Below are 21,542 nucleotides of genomic sequence, written 5' to 3'. Positions count from 1 at the left end.
TACTTCCTCTGTATCATTTTCATCTAATTTATCATGTTGGATTCCTCATCGGCTATTAAGCATGTCTTTCTATCTCTTCTTCTGAAGTCTCGGTGTCCTCTGTAATGATTATCTTTCTGTCTGTCATCTCGGTAATCTCTCTTTTTAGTAGAGTCTTTGTCAAGACAGTTAGAAGCCATATGTCCTATCTTATCACAATTGAAACATTTCAAAGGTAGTTTTCCTTTATACTTACCTTTGCCTCTCGATAACCTTCTGGCTAATAGTGCTTCAAACTCTTCCTGCTTTTTGATTTCCTCATACAATTTGTGTACTTCTTCCATGTTCTTATGAAATCTTTCACTTGCTCCACTGTGATCCCCTTTAGTGTACTTACTCATTCTATCATTGTAATCATCAGATTCACCAATATGAAAAGAACTAAATGCAAATTCAACTTTATTTACCAAAGATCCACTATTATCAAAGTTACTTAACTCAAATGCATGTAGCTTACCAATAGTAGCATCTAAAGAAACTGGCATATTAGGTACATACCTCAATTCATTGATTGCAGAGACTCAGATTGCATAAGTTGGTAGAAGGGTTCTTAACAACTTACTTGTTATATCCTTTTCTTCAATAGTTCCACCTACTCCTTTGACTTGATTGACAATCTCCTTTAGTCTTGTACTATACTGGGTTATGTTCTCACTTTCATTCATCCTCATAGATTCAAGTTTTCCTCTTAGACTGTCTACTTTTTCTCTTTGAACATGTTCATCACCACCATATACAGATATGAGCTTGTCCGACATTGCCTTTACATCATTGCAGCCTTCTAGATCATTAAACTCTGAGTTGGTCAATACAGATGTTATTTCAATCATTGCTTGGATATGTTCTTGCTTTGCCTTTATTTCTTCCATATTCAATGGATAGGTGCTCGGTGTGATGAAATCATTCTCCAGATAATATATAGCATATTCTCCAACTCCTTATAGGTGCAGCTTCATCCTTTTCTGCTATGTAGAGAAACTTGACTTGTTCAGCTTCGGTGCATCCCTCTTATACATCTTTGGATCTTTTCCTCAAGTACCTTTAAAATTTTCTTCTAGAGTCCAAAGCTCTGACAGCAATTGATAATTTTGATACTTAAAGATAAGTACAAATGCCAAGCTAATAAGATGAGAGGGGGGGGTGAATCATACAAACTTAATCTTCCATAAAAACATCAGATTCAATCTCGATAACATATACTTCAGTAATATAACTAAAACTGCTAAACATGCAAACTCAAAAGCATATAAACATCATCACACTCATAACACCAGATTTAATGTGGAAACCCAAATAGGGAAAAACCACTGTGGGATTTCGGACCCACTAAGAAATATACTCTTCTAGAGTATGCTCGGTCAAAAGAAAATCCTGTTAAAGATTACAAACACATTGCTAGATGTGACTTGGTTAAGGGACTTCCCTCAGATCTATTAGGATCTTCACCTTGTTAGAAGTGACCTTGTTAAAGGATTTCAAACACTCAATTAGAATGTCATTTTGCTAGAGGGTTTTACAAATAAGACTATTAAGTCAACTCGGTTAAGAGATTTTCTATCACTTTCACAAAATAACAGTAATAAAAATCTATTTGCAACTTCACATCTAAAATGCTAAAGCATATTCTTATTTGCTCAATACAATCTAGACATAGAACTAATCTTGTCCATCTGTTGGGCTTCTATACTCTGTTATTCAAAACAGGTCTTCAAGCTTCTGTGCTCGGTAATCACTATGTAGCAGCCTTGTGCATACACTTGCCCACATACATTGTTTATCAACAGTTCCCTATTTCTAAACAATTAGCCAACTGCTTAATCTCCTTGATCACATTTCCCATGATCAATCATAGCCATCAGATCTTCAAACTTTGTCTAGGTTCAATGTATCCTTCGATTTGAAAACATTTTACCCCGCCTTGGAACTTGCATATATTTCTTGGAACTTGTGCTAGGGTATTGCGGTTCAATCTAAGCTGTAGATCTTCCTGCCGATTTTCCTTTGCCATAGATTCATTAACAAACTTCATTCACAGCATACCAATCATTTAATTAGTTCTAGCTCATCAGCTTCCTTCATTAAATAATGTATGTAACCATTTAATGTATTCTGTTATAGCTCGGTTACAACTCGGTAAATACTAAACTTTACTCGATAGGCATTCTGCCTTCATTAACCGATAGTGATAACCTTAGGGTTTACCGACTAGGTTCCTTAGGGTTTACCGACTAGGTTCTTTGCTCGGTAACATAGTATAGTATTAACCTTACAATTTACAACATATGTATGATGTTAAAACAATCTAAACATCATGATCTCATCATTGTCTAACTTGGTAATAGTTGCCCATTGAATACCTTATTCATCATATTCTTTCTGTGTCTTTTACCGACATCTTTATACTCATCAAATCATACTTCTCAAGATATGGCAACATCATACTGAACTAGAAAATCAATTTCTTGACATCAGTGACAAAATAATAATATTAAGATAGTAAACATCCTTAATCAGTTATATCCATAATCATCAACAACCTTCTCAATATCCTTATTGAAATGCCAACAGTAACACCATCATATACGAGGAAAACCCAAGATGGGAAAAACCTTAGTGAGAAATTCTCTAGAGTCGACTGCTCCAATTCAGCCTCACAACTCCTACATCATATTTTGATGCCAAAGTTATCTTATTGTTAAAAATGGATTTTGTAACTCTTCTTCAAATCTCTCTTCTGCAGTAGCAACACTCTCTCATTCGGCGGCTGCCTCCATCGATTTTGGCTTGCATATTTATCAAATTTTTAACCCACCAAAAGCTAATTCAACTTTTGGGCAGTTAGGGTTTTCTTCTACTGACAAAATATGCATCCAATCTGATCTAATCTGCCTTGGATCACACACCTTCTTTGGAGGGATAAGTCATCACACATTTTCCATTTGTCCAAATTATGTTTTCTAAGAATAGAAAACCTAACCCTAATTTTCGGCCTTGAAACTAGTTGACACATTTATGATCTTGTTGTTTCTTGTTCGAGTTCATCCTACAATTTGATTTCATGCTTTGATCACGATGCCAACAGCCATCTAATTTTCCTTTTTCATCCATCCTTAATCAAATCACAAACCTCTGATCTGATCCACAAATCATAGGCTCCATATTAGTTGCTCAATTATAAAAACACCTACCATGCCTTGACGATATAAAAAACTTCACCGACTTCTGCCTTCTTGCCACTTGGCACCTCTGTATTGCACATCTCAACATCCAACTCAGCATTCAACTTACTAATATTAGGTTGGTTCAAAGTTGTTCATCCAACAAACCCTCTTATCAATACAAACCCTTACTGGTTCAACCTTACACTATGCTTCTTTGTTGGTAGAATACTCAACCGATCAACACACTTGCTAACCTTCCTTATGCACATCTTCATTAGATGGGAGTCTTCTACATCCTACACCTTGTTGCATTACCAGTGGACACAATTACCAGTAAACACGTTGATAAAACCATGTCAACATCCTTCAACTGATTCCATCTGAGGCATTTTCATGTTGGTTACACTCTCTGTCTGTAGTTGCATAGTATTTCCTTCTTCATCATCATTCTGGATAATATCTTGACTAGTTTATCAAAGTGACAAACACATCACTCTTCATCTATCCTGAAAAATCATCATGCCTTCTCTGTTGGTCTAGTGGATTACTCTGATTTCATGCACTTGAGGCTCTTTGTGATTCACTAGTAAATTTGGTGTGACCCCTCAAACCTACCTTTACCTCTTCTTCCTTATCTCATAGAACTATGATGCACACTATGCATAATAGGAGATAAGCTTCACTTACCAGTGGCAGTGGATCCTTGTCATCTACATCGTGCAATGCACTCATGTGGATTCCCTATTTGTGCAACATATCTTCAAATAGGCACATGTGATCTGATTGGGCACACTCACTATCAATCATCTCTTCACATGGTGACTGCATCTCTATCCAGTGGGAGTCTTGTTCTTCTGCATCCACACAATGTATTGGTGACCTGTACATCATTATCCTCCTTTGTTGATGTGATTTAGATAACACTCCACCTCTTCATCATAATTAAGAGAACAACATCTTTCTCACTCATAGATGTTATCATTTACTAGTTGTTATTTTATACCAATCTCTTGTCAATATCTTTTACACATGTCAAAAACTAACTTGTGTACTAGTTACTCAAATGGTCATAGTACTGAAAGACATTCTCTCCCTTATGGTGAACTGAAACACTAAGTGACATCAAAGATATCACATTCGGTATGCATCCATGAGAGAGCTGCACATACATCTCCCATACTAATTTCCATCCTATACCAGTTGACATCAATGACAACACAATGCCAACAATACAAATTTTTTACTAGACTCTTAACTATTTCTACTCCCCCTTTGACAACAATGCCAAATAAAGAAGTAAAATACATACATTACATCAAAATTTGTCATAAAAAACTACATGTATTTATAGAGATAAAAGTTTTAATGTCTTTACAATGCAATTCTTAAGAAAACATCATTGAAATGAAACTTCAACTATATTAGATCATTGTCCCAAGTTTCTAACAATGTCTCAGTAATCTCAACATGTGTCAAGATCTGAGCAACAAAATCCTCCATAGCATCAAATGTACTGATCTATGGGGTAGCGAAAATTGCTTTGGTCTCCCTATATGCTCTCTCTAAGATTTCAACTTTCCGAATTAACTGTTTCTTTAGCTCCCTCAGGGATCTTATCTGCTTCACCTGTTTAAAATCATAAATTTCTAATATGTGTTGTAAGGCATCAACTGATTTACCAAAATCCAAAGTGGAGTCCTATACCAGTATGTATGCTTCACTTATCCTTTCTAGTTCCTCTCTGCATCTTCTCTCTTTGTTTAATTTGGAACAGAATAATGATACTTTCGATATAGTGGCCAAAATATTACCTCCAGTGTCTAATCTGGTTTTCAAAAGATCTTTCTTTATTGTTAAAGGAACCTTACCTTTGTCACTTTCTGAAATCAATTGCTCTCCCCTTCTCTTCTTGTAATCTTTTTCTACTAAAGCATGAGCTACCTCTTCAAGTGATTTTAGTTGTTCATTGGCATCAACAAGTAACTGTCCAAGTTTGGCAATAGGGGTAGCTAAATGTTCCGTATCAGTCTCCGATAGGAGACTTGAAAAAATATCAACAATAGTCCTTATAGTCTCTTCTTCTCTTTGTTATTCCTTCAATATTTTCTTTTGTGCCCGGGATTGCATTGCAGTAGCAATCTCGATTAACTCTAAAGACCTCAAATTTTCCATATTAATAGAACCTTTTATGCTCACATAGTCATCATCATCATCAACTATTGTTTTCTTCAGTTTAGATTCAGAAGGTATCTCAGGAGATGTTTTTTATTTCCTCCATTCTCCTCTCCTCTTCCACCTTCTCTGTTTTCTTCTTTGCCTCATCTTTTCTTGTCTCCTCTTCCTCAGTGGTATCTGTGTCCAGTTGCAAATTTTCAACAGTATGTTCTTTCACCAATGCTTCCTCTTCCTTATCAACTAAATCCTTTTGATTATCCTTAGTAGCAACATTTACATTTGCATCTACACTTATATTGTCTGGAGTAGTCTGAGTTTCTGTTGACTGTGTATTCACCGGTTGCTCAGTTGAGCTTTTGTTTGCTTCTTTCTCTTCTCCTTTATTCTCAACCTGTTCCTACTGAGTATCAAACATCTACATTGTCAGCAGTATTAGCAACATTATCTACATCATCAATATCATTATCTATTATATCTACCGGTTTAGTATCAATAGGATCATCTTCCATATATTTGTTGTCCGGTTCAAACTGTATGATCTTTACACCTTTAGGAAGTTCTTCTGAATTTGGCTTATCGGGAGTAATATCCTCAATTACTTCATCTTTCTCCTCTTCTTAATTGGGAATGAGACCTAAAGCCTTTTTCACCAAAATCTCAATCTCCTTTTGAGTTGATTTGGTCTCTCCAAGAAGAATTTTTAATATATTCTTTGAACAGAACAAAGATTTTGTATTAACCTTTATCTATTCAACTTCCTCTTCAGTTGCTTCTGGTTGCAAGTTTTTAAGTGTATAATCAATAAATTCTTTATCAAGGCTAATTGCCCCTTGCCACCTAGCATCAATAAAATTATATAAGAAATATGGAATGTGCCCTTGTAATTCAATGAGGGCTCTACTAAACTTGTTCATACTGAAGATGACTACATCTTCAATCTCCCTTCATTGACTTTCAGACAAATGAGTAAACAATATATTTAAACCTTTGTAAGTACCATACTCCTTAATAATTGTAATCATTCTAGTGAAAGAATCTTCAAGTGTCAATATTTTGGTAGCTGTGTTAGCTTTTTGAGTAGTCTTCTACTTCTTAGCACTTACCCTTAATGCTCTCTTCTCTTCTTCTGATTTTGTTTCCTCAATATCTATCACTAGTTTGTGAGCTTTCTCCTTCTTTCTTTTTCTGGTTTGGGTAGGCACAACATGAGGTTCAACAGTTTTACCTTTCCTTTGGAATTGTATTTTAGAGGATTTCCCTCTTTGGGATTCAGTAGGCTTCACCTTAGTTTCCTTTGCTTTCTTCTTCTCAAGTGCATTGGCTACTCTGGTCTTACCGGTGGGGGTACCAGTTGGTACACTAGAAGTTCCAATTTCCCTCATATTTGGCACTTGTTGAAGCTATCCGTTCCTTTGTGAATCCATCCTTCTTAGCAAAGGCATGTACATCTTTTCTTACTTTCTTTGCAATCACCAGTTTCCATAATTCGGAGTGCACTTTTAGTAATTTCTCCTTGCAGATTCAAAACCTCTTAGCGGTGGTAACGACTGGTTGAGCTAACAAATGATCAACATAAGAAAGAAGTAGATCTTTATCTACTTCATAATCCATGGGAATTACCATTGTGGTCCTGGGAATAACAACTTGCATCAAGCATGTATCTATGTCAACCATAAAAAAAATAGAATCCTCATACCGACTGACTACCTCTACCAATATGCATTCCCTAGAATGCATTTACTTCTAAAATTTATTAAAATATCCCCATAAATATCATCGATCTTGTTTTTTAGCATCCTAATATTGTTCTTCATCTGCAATAGGGTAGGTGTCCCGGTTATCCATTGTACATCACCAAAATCAAGGAAAAAGTTTTGGATATAAAAGAATAAGCCAATGATAAGCTGTCCAAACTTGAATCTAATCTTCTTGTCCTTCTTGACTTCTTCCAAATTTGCCACTAATTGACTCCTTAGAGCTTTAGTCAAGTCATAGTCCACATTTTCCTTAATCATCTAGTATGCAGTGTGAATTGTTGCTACCGGTATACTGTTTATTCTGCTTGAATAGAAAATTCTACAGCCAATCACCATAGATGCAAATTTAATGGCAGGATCATTAATGTCATTCAAGGTCATGGCTCTTTTATCCCATCTAGATCTAGTTAAATTCTCAACATAATTCTTACGTATAGACCTAGGCAATGGTACTTCACTAATTGAGTAGAAGTTGGTTACAATATGGATTGCTTCCTTAGTGAAAAAAGGATTGCTTCATTTATCGGCTATGCTTCTGAACTATTCTTTCAATCTTCTTGATTCATTACATAAAGATCTATATTATTCATAAATAACTACAACTCCCAAGTCTTCAAATTTTGTAGTGATAAAATGATCCTACATCCTCTACATGCAAAACACCATCTGGTACACCGAATAGGGCACCGACAGGGTTAGTTTCCTCTGACTTGTATGGATGTCATTTGTATTCAGGTCCTACCCTCTCAGTCAAATCAACTAGATGCGGAGTATCCATACTACAATATGCAAAAATTTGAAGCAAAGATAAGGTTCATTGATAAATACCTCTTCTTCTTCAATGCTAGGGTTTTCAATGGTGAAAAATTTCAGTACTCGATCACCAAATCAAACTTTACTTCCATCACCTTAGATTGCTGGTAAATGGTCTGAATGTTGCTAGCACAAACTTATCTCTACTCTGCTCACTTCACCAAAATTTCTCAAGATGCAAAGTGACAAATGAAATTCAAAAAGTTGGATTTATTTACATTCTAACTACTACAATAAATGCATTTAGCAAGAAAACCTGAAAATGCCTTAGCAAACTCTAAAGTGTATTACCAGTAGCAAAAACTCAATGATCTTTACAAGTTATGATCCAAAAACACATCAAAACATCAAAGTGCATCAGAATATGTAGATTTAACTTACAATACATCATCCAGGGTTCAACTCAAGATTTGACAATAAGCTCACCCCAAGTTGTAGAAACAACTTAGTTTGGTGGAGATCAATTCTCCACATTAGGTGAAGAATCTGATTCCTCAGATGGTTTGTTATCACTCTTCTTCTTCTAGGTCTTATTCATCTCAGCTCTAGTTTCTTCAATATCAACCTTCTACTTTCCTTTCTAGTCTACAGGATGATTCACTAGTTGGTTCTTTTGTGTTTTGTAAAACTTGGCAATGTGTCCTAGTTTGTTGAAATGATAACATGTCATTCTAGATTCTCTCCAAGGTCCTGAGTGACCTCTACCTATTCTTCTTTTGTAGTTCATTGCCACATGTCCAAATTTCTTATAGATTGAACAAGTCACATTGACTCTATTTTCCATCTCATAAGGACTAGACAGGTTAACATAGGGTCTTTTCCAATTTGTGTTCCTCTGGTTAGTGAAATTCCTTCTCCAATCACCAATAGGTCTTGGGTTCACGTGAGGTGCTAGATATTTTGCTCCATATCTGTATTCAACTGATCTATGCGCATACATGTTGCATATATAACAATAACCTTCAAATCTCCTAGGCACATATCTAGTATTAGGTCTATAACCAATATTAGCATTAGATTTGGTTCTACAAACATTAGCAGTATGTCCTGGTTTATGATAGTTAAAGCAAACAGGTTTGTAAGCTTTCTTACCAGTAGGGTTCCAAGCCTCAGTGATGCAGATCCCTCCTTGTTACCTACCAAGCACCTCAAAATGTATGACACTGACCCCATAGCACATTGATGGGATCCTATCAAGGCAAGGCTCTACAACTTTAGTACAATCTTCTCACCATCTCCAAGACTCTTGCTTACTAAATTGAGGGTATCTTGCTACAAAACACCCCATGATACCTCGAGGGGTTACAAATAATTTTCACACTGGTTTTGGGTCATACATGACACCCTAAGGTCAGACAAAGCACTAGTTGCATGAATACATGCTCATTCCCAAACATCTTGGCAAAAAAATTATGGATTCAAACACCCTTTTGTAATTTACACAAGTCCCCAAAAGTAAGGGTCAAGGTCTAGAAAATAAAGGTCTTTGCCGGTAGGAAGTTGACTGTCCTAAAAGGGCTAATTAGACCTCTTTTTTGAAGTAACTATGCTCAGATGAATGAACCAATGGATTAAAATCCCATGGGAATGTTTGGAAACATAAATCAATAGGGATTCCAGGGTTACACGCCTGGAAGCATCACCATTTGCATACAAGGTATTTTGTTTGGTCAAGGTCTAGGTAGCCACATATAGATGTCTACCTAGGGTCGCTCCAAACACTTCTCTCCCTTGCTCCTCCTACAAAACACTCTCCTAAATCTAAAATAAATTGACCATACTTTCCTTTCACCAAATCCCATGAGCCTCAAATTGGTAAAGTGCAAGATATGGCCATGAAGGAGGAAAAACCCAAGGTAAACCCTGGTTTTCCGGGTACCTACAGCAAAACTTGAATATCAGAAGCAACACACACAATCAAGAATTCAAATCAAAACTAAAATAGATTTAACTATCCCCTCAAATCAATTCACATAATTGGGAATGGATCCCAATCTATACAAAATCGTACCACGGACCAAAACTCTAGAATTGCAAGAAAAACTCAGAATTCTATTAGTTTGTTTTCATCAAAACTCTTCTCCGTACAATCACCTCTTGGAAATTGGATCCACGAGGTGTATAAACCATTCCTCAACTACTCTCAACCAAAAATAAAGAGGTTAGAGCCATTGGAGGAGTTTCAAATTACAAAATGCAAAAAGTGCATAAAAGTTGCTCATGACAACTTTTGACAACTTTTGCAAAAGTTGTCAAAATGTCATCTTTCACCTCCTAATGCCTTGGTTCAAGTTCAAAACCTCCTAAAACATCTTAAAACACTTAAAACCAACACATTTGATTTGCTATTGTCCAAAATTCTTAATTGGCTCATAGAAATGCCAAAATAGGAGTTTGGCTCACAAGATGGTGTTCATTATTACAAACATATAATGCATGATTGGAAACCTATATAAAACATCCTTAAGAAATTTTTAATGCCTTATCCTCCATTATTAGAGTCTGACTTGTCATCTTGAAGGGTTTGATGAGGTTCTACTGCACCATACTCCCCGGAAGAAGAAATCTCAAGTCCCCTCGAGATGAGAGTCTGCAGGTCTACACCATGATCTTTGATCTGTTGCTCTATCATCCAGACTGCTTCAGTATCAAGTTGTCCTTTCCAAGCCACCAAATACTCCATATAAAATTTACTCCTGGTTCGCTTGGCAACCTTAGTATCTATAACCTTATGCAACTTTGGTGGTTCATGTCTAGGAATGACATCATCAACAATGTCCTGAATTATGTCTTCGCCTACATCAACACTACACTTATAAAGAGTTAAGTCACAAACATTAAAAATAGGTGAAAAACCAAGATCAGATGGTAGTTGAAGTTCATAGGCATTTGAACCACATTTCTTCAAGATTTGGCAGGGTTCAATCTTTCTTTGCATCAACTTTGTGTATCTTCCTTTTGGAAGTCTTTCCTTCTTGAAGTCAACCCACACCAAGTCTCCTACATCAAACTGAACATCTCTCTTCTTTTTGTTAGCATGAGCTTTATATCTCTCTGCAAATTGTTGAAGATGGGTCTTCACTTGGTCATGGATCTCTTGTATGGCAGCAGCAAAGGTTTCTCCATCTGAACTAATGGGTTCTCCTTGAGGTATCTCTCTCAACTCCAACACACCCCTTGGGTGGATTCCATATACAATCTGGAAAGGTGACTTACTAGTACTCCTATTCACTATATCATTATAGGAGAATTCTTCCTGAGACAATATACTATCCCACCTTTCTCCATGCTGTCTAGTCAAACACCTTAAGAGATTCCCTAGTGATCTATTTACAAGTTCAATTTGACCATCTGTTTGGGAATGGTAGGCTGAGGAGAAGGATAAATTTGTAACAAGCTTCTTTGAAAGGGTCCTCCAAAAGTGACCAATAGATTTTACATCCCTATCAAAGACTATGGTCAAAGGCAAGCCATGTATCCAGACAATCTCCTTAAAGAAAAAGTCTACTACATAAGAAGTATCACACGTTGTTTTGCATGGCAAGAAATGTGCCATCTTACTGAACCTATCCACCACTACAAAAACACTATAATATCCTTTCCTTGTCCTAGGCAATCCTAAAACAAAATCCATACTTATGCTTTCCCATGGTCTTGAAGGTATGGGTAAAGGCTAGTATAAGCTTGCATTGGTGGACTTTCCTTTTGCTTTTTGGTAGACTACACATGTCTCCACAAATCTCCTAACATCTATCTGTAGTTTGTGGAAAAAATAGCATCTTTTCACCAAATCTAATGTCTTGTCAAGACCAAAATGTCCTGCCATTGCTCCACAATGTTTTTCCTTAATGATATTCAGTCTCATAGATCATTTGGGTATGCATAGTTGTGCACCCTTAAACAACAATCCATTTTGAATAAAAAATTCAAAATACTCAACATGAAACCATTCATCAAATGAAGTACATACCTTGTAGGCCTCTCCAAAATATTCATCATCCTCATACATGGTTTTCAAAGAGTTTATTCCAACACTCTCCAACTAAATTTGATTTGCAGTTAGGACTCTTCTTCTCAAAGCATCTACCACCTTATTCTTGATTCCTTTCTTGTGCTTAAGAATGAAAGTGAAAGCTTGTAGGGTCTCTACCCATTTCATGTGTTAGTGATTCAACTTTTCTTGACTGGTTATGAAGCTAAGGGCTTGATTGTCTATGAAAACTATGAATTCTTTTGGTAGCAAGTAGCGTCTCCATTTTTTCAAGGATTGGACTAGAGCATACATCTCTAGGTTATAAGATGAATATCTCCTCTTTGCCTCATTCAACTTCTCACTCAAGAAAGCAATAGGTCTTCCTTCTTGTCCAAGCACTACTCCAATGGCCATATGACTAGCATCACATTCCACTTGAAATATCTTGTTGAAGTCAGGTAGGGCAAGGACCGGTTGTTCTACAACTTTTCTTTTCAATGTTTCAAAAGAGTTATCAGCTTCTTCTGTCCAACTAAACTTACACTTTTGTCCTCCCTTTATTGTATCAAGAATATGGGCACAAATATGACTAAAGCCTCTTATAAAATTCCTATAGAAGGTAGCTAAGCCATGGAAACTCCTAACATCATTCATTGTCCTAGGTGTAGGCCAAGACAATATGAAACTCACCTTTTCTTGATTCATTTTCAATTCACCATATGAGATCACAAATCCGAAGTAAATGATCTCTTCCTGCATAAAGAAACACTTTTCCAAGTTGATCATTAATTATTCTTCATACAATCTCCTTAGGACCAGGTCTACATGCTTTAGATGCTCTCCTTTGGTTTGACTCAAAACTAGAATGTCATCTAGGTAGACTATAACAAATTTCCCTATGAAATCCCTCAAGTCTTAATTCATTAACCTCATAAAGGTACTAGGTGCATTGGATAAGCCAAAGGGCATGAATTTCCACTCATATAACCCCTCATTTGTTTTAAAGGCAGTCTTCCATTCATCTCTCGGCCTAATCCTAATCTGATGATAGCCACTCTTTAAATCATTTTTTGTAAAATATCTAGCACCCCCCAAACAATCTAACAAATCCTCAATCCTAGGCATGGGAAACCTATACCTATTAGTAATCTTGTTGATATCTCTTGAATCGGTGCAAAGCCTCCAATTGCCTTCTTTTTTGGGTGCCAAGACTATAGGGACTGCACATGGGCTCAAAATTTTTCCAATCAATCTAGATTCCAACAATTCTTCAACATGTTTTTCCATCTCAACATTATGATCTGGTGTGAGGTTGTATGTTGCTTTATTAGGCAAGGTGGATCCAGGTATAAGGTCTATACAATGGTTTATGTCCCTCATGGGAGGTAGTGACCTTGGCATGCCATCAGAGATGACACCCTTGTATTTGTCTAGTAGCTGCTGCACTACAAGGTCAATCAACCTCAATCTATCCTCTTTCTTATCCTCAGACCTCTCCACCTTTGTTACTGTTGGAATAAGGATAAGGGCATAACAAACCATGCCTTCATTTGCCATGTTCATTATGAACTTCTTCCCTCCTAATATCAACACCTTGGCTTCCTTTTGTTTGGTCTCCTCCTCACCCTCCGTTAAAGGTAGAAACTCAATCACCTTACCATCCTTGGTAATGGAATATATATTCCTAGCACCATCATGTTGTGCCTTCAAATCAAAATGTCATGGCCTCCCAAATAGGAGATGGCAAGCATCCATCTTTGCAATGTCAAACATCAACCTATCTCTATAGGTTCCAATCTGAAATTCCACCCAAGCCCGCTCTTCCACAACAACTTCTTGTCCTTGTGTGAGCCATGAGACCTTGTAGGGGCAAGGGTGAGGTAATCTCCTCAACTTCAGTTTCTCCACCATCTCTAGAGACACAAATTTCTCAGTTGAACCAAAATCTATTAGGACCTTGCAGACCTTTCCACCTGCTTTGTAAGTGGTCTTGAATAGAGATTTCCTCTGTGGGGGTTCTCTATCAGACATCTTCATAGTGGTTATTGCTCTTCTGATCATCAAGGCTTCACCTCTTTCAGGGTATCCATAACTGTCAGGGGTATTGACACTTTGGTATGTATTTGTACTTGCCACACTTTGGCAGTTGACCTCTAAAATCAAGTTACTTCTTCTTTCTCCTATGGAACTAGTAGGTTTCTTCGCGCATCTATTAGCCATGTGTCCTTCTTGATTGCAGTTATAACATCTGATTAGACCTCTACCTTGAGATCTCCATCTAAATGGTGGTCTTCTTCCTCTAAAGTTACCTGTCTGATTGTATCCTCCATTGTTATTGGAACTGCCCTCTCCTTCAGTGCCTTCTTGACTCATTTCAATTTGATTTCCAAAGCCATTTCCTTTGCTTCTGAAAAAATTTCTTCCAACCCTCTGTTGCCTTCCTGTTCCTTTATTATTCTGCTCTTGTGTCCTTTTGATCTTCTCTTCCACCTTGATAGAAATTGGATGGCATCTACCAATGCTATATGGGCTAAGAAGGTTCAATTCTTCTTGAATGTTGTACCTTAATCCATTCAGGTACTGGGCAACTTTTTCACTCTCTTCCTCTTTTTTTTTAGACTTCATGCATATCCTTTGGAACTCCTCTATATATGAGTTCACATCCATCTCTTTCTGCTTGAGATTTTGTCTCCTCTTATGGAGTTGTATTTCATAGTCTTTGGGTACATAGGCCTCCTTAATTAAGGCAACCATCCTCTTCCAAGAAACAATTTTGGGCCTATTGTCCTTAACTCTTTCCTCTTGGACAAATTTCCACCAAGTTAGGGCTGCTCCCTTCAACTTGGACTTAGCAATCTTCACCTTCTGGTGTCCTGGAATGTCTTCACACTCAAAGAAACTAGATAGGGAGTCTATCCAATCCATCACAACATCTGGTTCCATCTTCCCAGTGAAAGTTGGCAAATCAATCTTCTGCTCCATGGTTCTCCTCTCCATGGATTTGAGGGCATTAAGGAAGTGCCTCTAGTCAGGAGAAATTGCCTCTTCCTCCAGCATAGGGATCTCATCATCATCCCCTTCATCACAACTACCAGTGCCTCCATCTTCCTTCCCATCTACTCTTTCTCTCAACCTCTTTAGCTCCCTCTGCATTGCCTTGAAGGTAGTGGCCTGCTCTCTTACAATCTTTGCCAATTACATGTTGGTGATTGGTCCTCTAGGGACTTCTTCTTCTTGTCCCTCTGACATCTCTCAATTTTCTATCTCCTTACCAAATCCATTACTAGCTCTGATACCACATTGATGCAAAGCCCTCCTTCTTACTTGCCAAACACCTCAAAATGCATGACACTGACCCCCTAGCACATGGATGGGATCCTATCAAGGCAAGGCTCTACAACTTTAGTACAATCTTCTCACCATCTCCAAGACTCTTGCTTACTCAATCGAGGGTATCTTGCTACAACACACTCCATGATACCTCCAAGGGTTACAAATCATTTTCACACCATTTTTGGGTCATACAAGACTCCGTAAGGTTAGAAAAAGCACCGGTTGCAAGAATACATGCTCATTCCTTAAGAAACTCACCCAATTAGACCTAGTTGCTTGTAGCCCTATTTAGTGGGAAAAGGGACCTTAAGTTCAAATTTTACCAAACACCCTGGACAAAAAATTATGGATTCAAACACCCTTTTGGAAGTTATACAAGTCCTCAAAAGGAAGGGTCAAGGTCTAGAAAATAAAGGTCTTTGCCGGTAGGAAGTTGACTGTCCTAAAAGGGCTAATTAGGCCTCTTTTGTGAAGCAACTATGCTCAGATGAATGAACCGGTGGATTAAAATACCATGGGAATGTTGGGAAACATAAATCAATAGGGATTACATGGTTACATGCCTGGAAGCATTGTCATTTGCATACAAGGTATTTTTGTTTGGTCAAGGTCTAGGTAGCCACATAGAGATGTCTACCTAGGATCGCTCCAAACACTTCTCTCCCTTGCTCCTCCTATAAAACACTCTTGGAAATATAAAAATAAATTGACCATAATTTCCTTTCACCAAATCCCATGAGCGTTAGATTGGTAAAGTGCAAGATATGGCCATGAAGGAGGAAAAACCCAAGGTAAACCCTGGTTTTTCGGGTACCTACAACAAAACTTGAATATTAGGAGCAACACACACAATCAAGACTTAAAATAAAAAATAAAACAGATTTAAATCTCCTCTCAAATCAATTCACATCATTGGGAATGGATCCCAATCCGTACAAAACCGTACCACAGACCAAAACTCCAGAATTGCAGGAAAATATCAGAATTCTATTAGTTTGTTTTCATCAAAACTCTTCTCCATACAATCACCTCTTGGAAATTGAATCCATGAGGTGTATAAAACATTCCTAAACTTCTCTCAACCTAAAATCAAGAGGTTAGAGCCGTTGGAGGAGTTCCAAATTATAAAATGCAAAAAGTGCATAAAAGTTGCTCATGACAACTTTTGACAACTTTTGCAAAAGTTGTCAAAATGTCATCTTTCACCTCCTAATACCTTGGGTCAAGTTCAACCCCTCCTAAAACATCTTAAAACACTTAAAACCAACACATTTTATCCCCTATTTTCCAAAAGTCCTAATTGGCTCATTGAAATGCCAAAATAGGAGTTTGGCTCACAAGATGGGGTTCATTATTACTAACATATAATGCATGATTGAAAACCTATATAAAACATCCTAAAGACATTGGTAATGCCTTATCCTCCCTTATCAGAGTCTGACTTGTCATTTTGGGTGGTTAGGGTTTTCTTCTACTGACCAAATATACATCTAATCTAATTTGATCTACCTTGGATCGCACACCTGCTTTGGAGGGATAAGTCATCACATGTTTTCCATTTTTCCAAAGTATATTTGCTAAGAATAGAAAACCTAACCCTGATTTTTGGCATTGAAACCAGTTGACACATTTATGATCTTGTTGTTTCTTGTTCGAGTTCATCCCGCAATCTGATTTCATGCTTTGATCACTACGCCAACAAATGTTTGATCTTCCTCTAATGTCCATCCTTCATCAAGTCGCAACCTCTGATCTGATCCGCAAATCACAGGCTCCATATTAATTACTCAATTGTAAAAACACCTACCATGCCTCGATGATATAAACACCTTCACCAAATTTTGCCTTCTTGCCACTTGGCACCTGCGTATTGCACATCTCAACATCAAACTCAGCATTCAACTTACTGACATTGGGTCGGTTCATAGTTGATCATCCAGCAAACCCTTTTACCAGTACAAACCGTTACCAGTTCAAACTTACACTATGCTTCTCTGTCGATAGAATACTCAACTGGTCAGCACTCTTGCTAACCTTCCTTATGCACATCTTCATCAGATGGGAGTCTTCTACATCCTGCACCTTGTTGCTTTAATAGTGGACATAATTACCAGTAAAAACCTTGATGACACCATGTCAACATCCTTCAATTGATTCCATCTGAGGCATTTCAATGTCAGTTGCACTCTCTGTCTGTAGTTGCGCAATATTTCATTCTTCATCATCAGTCTGGACAATATCTCAACTGATTTATCAAAGTGACAAACACATCACTCTTCATCTATCCTAAAAAATCATCATGCCTTCTTTGTCGGTCCAGTGCATAACTCTAATTTAATGCACTTGAGGCTCTTTGTGATTCACCTATAAATCTGGTGCGACCCTTCAAACCTACCTTATCTCATAGAACTATGATGCACACTATGCATAATAGGAGATAAGATCCACTTACCGGTGGCAATGAATCCATATCATCTACATCCTACAATGCACTCATGTGGCTTCCCTATTTGTGCAACATATCTTCAAATAGGCACATGTGATGTGATTGGGCATACTCACTATCAATCATCTCTTCACATGGTGACTGTATCTCTATCCAGTGGGAGTCCTATTGTTCTGCATTCACACAGTGTATTGGTGACCTATAGATCCTTATCCTCCTGTGTTGATGTGATTTAGATAACACTCCACCTCTTCATCATAATTAAGAGCACAACATCTTTCTCACTCATAGATGTTATCATTTACCAGTTGTTATATCATACCAGTCTCTTGTCCATATCTTTTACATATGTCAAACACTAACTTGTGTACCGGTTACTCCAATGGTCATTGTACTGAAAGACATTCTCTCCCTTACAGTGAACTGAGAAACTAAGTGACATCAAAGATATCACATCCGGTATGCATCCATGAGAGAACTACACATACATCTCCCATACCGATTGCCATCCTATACCGGTTGACATCAATGAAAACACAATGCCAACAATACAAAAAAATTTCTAGACTCTTAACTATTTCTACTCTCCCTTTGACAACAATGCCAAATAAAGAAGTAAAATAAATACATTACATCAAAATTTGTCATAAAAAACTACATGTATTTATAGAGATAAAAATTTTAAGGTCTTTACAATGCAATTCTTAAGAAAACATAATTGAAATGAAACTTTAACTGGTTTAGATCATTGTCCCAAGTTTCTAACAGTGTCTCAGTTATCTCAGCATGTGTCAAGATCTGAGCTGCAAACTCCTACATAGCATAAACTGTACTCATCTCTGGTGTTGCCAAAATTGCTTCGGTCTACCTGTATGCTCTCTATAAGATTTCAACTTTTGGAAATAACTGATTCTTCAGCTCCTTCAAGGATCTTATCTGCTTCACCTCTTTAAAATCATAAATTTCTAATATGTGTTGTAAGGCATCAACTAATTTAAGAAAAGCCAAAGTGGAGTCCTGTACCGATATGTATGCTTCACTTATCCTTTCTAGTTCCTTCTTTGCATCTTCTCTCTCTTTCTTTAATTTGGAACAGAATAATGATACTTTCGATATAGTGGCCAAAATTTTACCTCCAGTTTCTAATCTGGTTTTTAAAAGATCTTTCTTCACTGTTAAAGAAACCTTACCTTTGTCACTTTCTGAAATCAATTGCTCTCTCCTTCTCTTCTTGTAATATTTTTCTGCTAAAGAAGGAGCTGCCTCTTCAAGTGATTTTAGTTGTTCACTGGCATCAACAACTATCTGTCTAAGTTTGGTAATAGGGGTAGCTAAATGTTCCATATCAGTCTCTGGTAGGAGACTTGATAAAATCTCAACAACAGTCCTTATAGTCTCTTCTTCTCTTTGTTGTTCCTTCAATCTTTTCTTTTGTGCCCAAGATTGCATTGCAGTAGCAATCTCCATTAACTCTAAATAACTCAAATTGTTTATATTAATAGGACCTTTTATTCTCATAGAGTCATAATCATCATCAACTATTGTTTTCTTCAGTTTGGATTCAGAAGGTATCTCAGGAGATGTTTTTATTTCCTCCATTGTCCTCTCCTCTTCCACCTTCTCTGTTTTCTTCTCTGCCTCATCTTTTTCTGTCTCCTCTTCCTCAGTAGTATCTATGACCGGTTGCAGATTTTCAACAGTATGTTCTTTTACTAGTGCTTCATCTTCCTCATCAACTAAATCCTTTTGATTATCCTTAATAGCAACATTTACATTTGCTTCTACACTTACATTGACTGGAGCAGTTTGAGTTTCTGTTGACTATGCATTCACCGGTTGCTCAGTTGAGCTTTTGTTTGCTTCTTTCTCTTCTCCTTTGTTCTCAACCTATTCCTGCTAAGTATCAAACATCTGTACATTAAATTCAAAAACATCTACATTGTCAGCAGTATTAGCAACATTATCAACATCACTAGTATCATTATCTATTATATCTACCAGTTTAGTATGAATAGGATCATCTTGTATATATTTGTTGTCTGGTTCAAACTCTATGATCTATACACCTTTAGGAAGTTCTTCTGAATTTGGCTTATCAAGAGTAATATCCTCAATTACTTCATCTTTCTCCTCTTCTTCATTGGGAATGAGACCTAAAGCCTTTTTCACCAAAATCTCAATCTCCTTTTGAATTGATTCAATCTCTCCAACAAGAATTATTGTTAATATATTCTTTGATTAGAACAAAGCTTTTGTATTAACCTTTATCTATTTGATTTCCTTGTCAGTTGCTTCTGGTTGCAATTGTTTAAGTGTATAATCAATAAATTCTTTATCAAGGCTAATTGCCCCTTGCCACCTAGCATCAATCAAATTATATAAGGAATCTGGAATTTTCACTTGTAATTTAATGAGGTCTCTACTAAACTTGTTCATACTGAAGATGACTGCATCTTCAATCTCCCTTCATTGACTTTTAGACAAATGAGTAAACAATATGTTTAAACCTTTGTAAATACCATACTCCTTAATAATTCTAATAATTCTAGTGAAAGAATCTTCAAGTGTTAATATTCTGGTAGTTGCTTTACCTTTTTGAGTAGTCTTCTGCTTCTTAGCACTTGCCCTTAATGCTCTCTTATCTTCTTCTGATTTTGTTTCCTCAATATCTATCACCAGTTTGTGAGCTTTCTCCTTCTTTCTTCTACCAATTTGGGTAGGCACAACATGAGGCTCAATAGTTTTACCTTTCCTTCGGAATTGTATTTTAGAGGGTTTCCCTCTTTGGGATTCAGTAGGCTTCACCTTAGTTTCTTCTTCTTTCTTCTTCTTAGTTGTGTTGGCTACTCTAGTCTTACTGGTGGGGGTACTGGTTGGTACACTGGAAGTTCCAACTTGCCTCATATTTGGCTCTTGTTGCAACTATCTGTTATTTTGTGTATCAAGCTTGCTCAACAAAGACATGTACCTCTTTTCTTACTTTCTTTGCAATCACCAGTTTCTATAGTTCAGAGTGCACTTTTAGTAGTTTCTCCTTGTAGGTTCCAAACCTCTCAGTGGTGGTAATGACCAGTTCAGCTAACAAATGATCAGCATAAGAAACAAGTAGATCTTTATCTACTTCATAACCCATGGGAATTACCCATGTGGTCCTGGGAATAACAACTTGCATCAAGCATGTATTTGTGTCAACCATAAAAAAAATAGAATCCTCATACCAATTGACTACCTCTGCCAATATGAGTTCCCTAGCATGCATTTACTTCTAAAATTTATTAAAATATCCCCATAAATATTATCGATCTTGTTTTTCAACATCCTAATGTTGTTCTTCATCTCCAATAGGGTAGGTGTCCCTGTTATCCATTGTACATCACCAATATCTGGGAAAATTTTTTGGAAATAAAAGAATAAGCCCATGATAAGATGTCCAAACTTGAATCTAATCTTCTTGTCCTTCTTGACTTCTTCCAAATTTGCCACTAATTGACTCCTTAGAGCTTCAGTCAAGTCATAGTCCACATTTTCCTTAATCATCTAGTATGCAATGTGAATTGTTGCTACTGGTATACTGTTCATTTTGCTTGAATAGAAAATTCTATAGCCAATCACCATAGATGCAAATTTAATGGTAGGACCATTAATGTCATTGACGATCATGGCTCTTTTATCCCATCTATATCCAGTTAACTTCTCAACACATTCTTAGGTATAGACCTAGGCAATGGCACTTCACCGATTGAGCAGAAGTCAGTTACAACATGGATTGCTTCCTTAGTGGTTTTGTGAGGTCTATCCAACCACATGAACTCATCATGAATATGGAACAAAACAAATCTCACCAA

The 21,542-nt window shown here is 37.0% G+C and overlaps 1 protein-coding gene across 1 annotated transcript; it reads right to left on the bottom strand.

The window, feature by feature from the left end:
* Positions 1-4,770: 4,770 nt before the first annotated feature.
* On the bottom strand, positions 4,771-20,601 carry LOC131034986 (peptidyl-prolyl cis-trans isomerase-like). Its single transcript, XM_057966608.1, has 5 exons — positions 20,289-20,601; positions 19,135-19,478; positions 5,497-5,772; positions 5,012-5,183; positions 4,771-4,826 (listed from the first exon to the last, which is right to left on the bottom strand). Exons 1-5 carry the CDS (start codon positions 20,599-20,601, stop codon positions 4,771-4,773), a joined length of 1,161 nt encoding a protein of 386 aa, XP_057822591.1.
* Between the last annotated feature and the right edge of the window lie 941 nt (positions 20,602-21,542).

Source organism: Cryptomeria japonica, chromosome 4 (assembly GCF_030272615.1).
Source record: "Cryptomeria japonica chromosome 4, Sugi_1.0, whole genome shotgun sequence".
Lineage (NCBI taxonomy): Eukaryota > Viridiplantae > Streptophyta > Pinopsida > Cupressales > Cupressaceae > Cryptomeria > Cryptomeria japonica.
This window is presented reverse-complemented; position numbering and strand designations above follow the sequence as displayed.

Bases quoted from the DNA above. Each gene is read 5' to 3' on its own strand.
- LOC131034986 (XM_057966608.1), bottom strand. From the start codon at position 20,601: ATGAGGCAAGTTGGAACTTCCAGTGTACCAACCAGTACCCCCACCAGT. The intron at 19,479-20,288 runs GTAAAGCAACTA...ATGTAAGTGTAG, and splicing joins GCAGAAGACTACTCAAAAAG to AAGCAAATGTAAATGTTGCT. The intron at 5,184-5,496 runs GTGGAAGAGGAG...AAACTTGGACAG, and splicing joins CAAAGAAGAAAACAGAGAAG to TTACTTGTTGATGCCAATGA.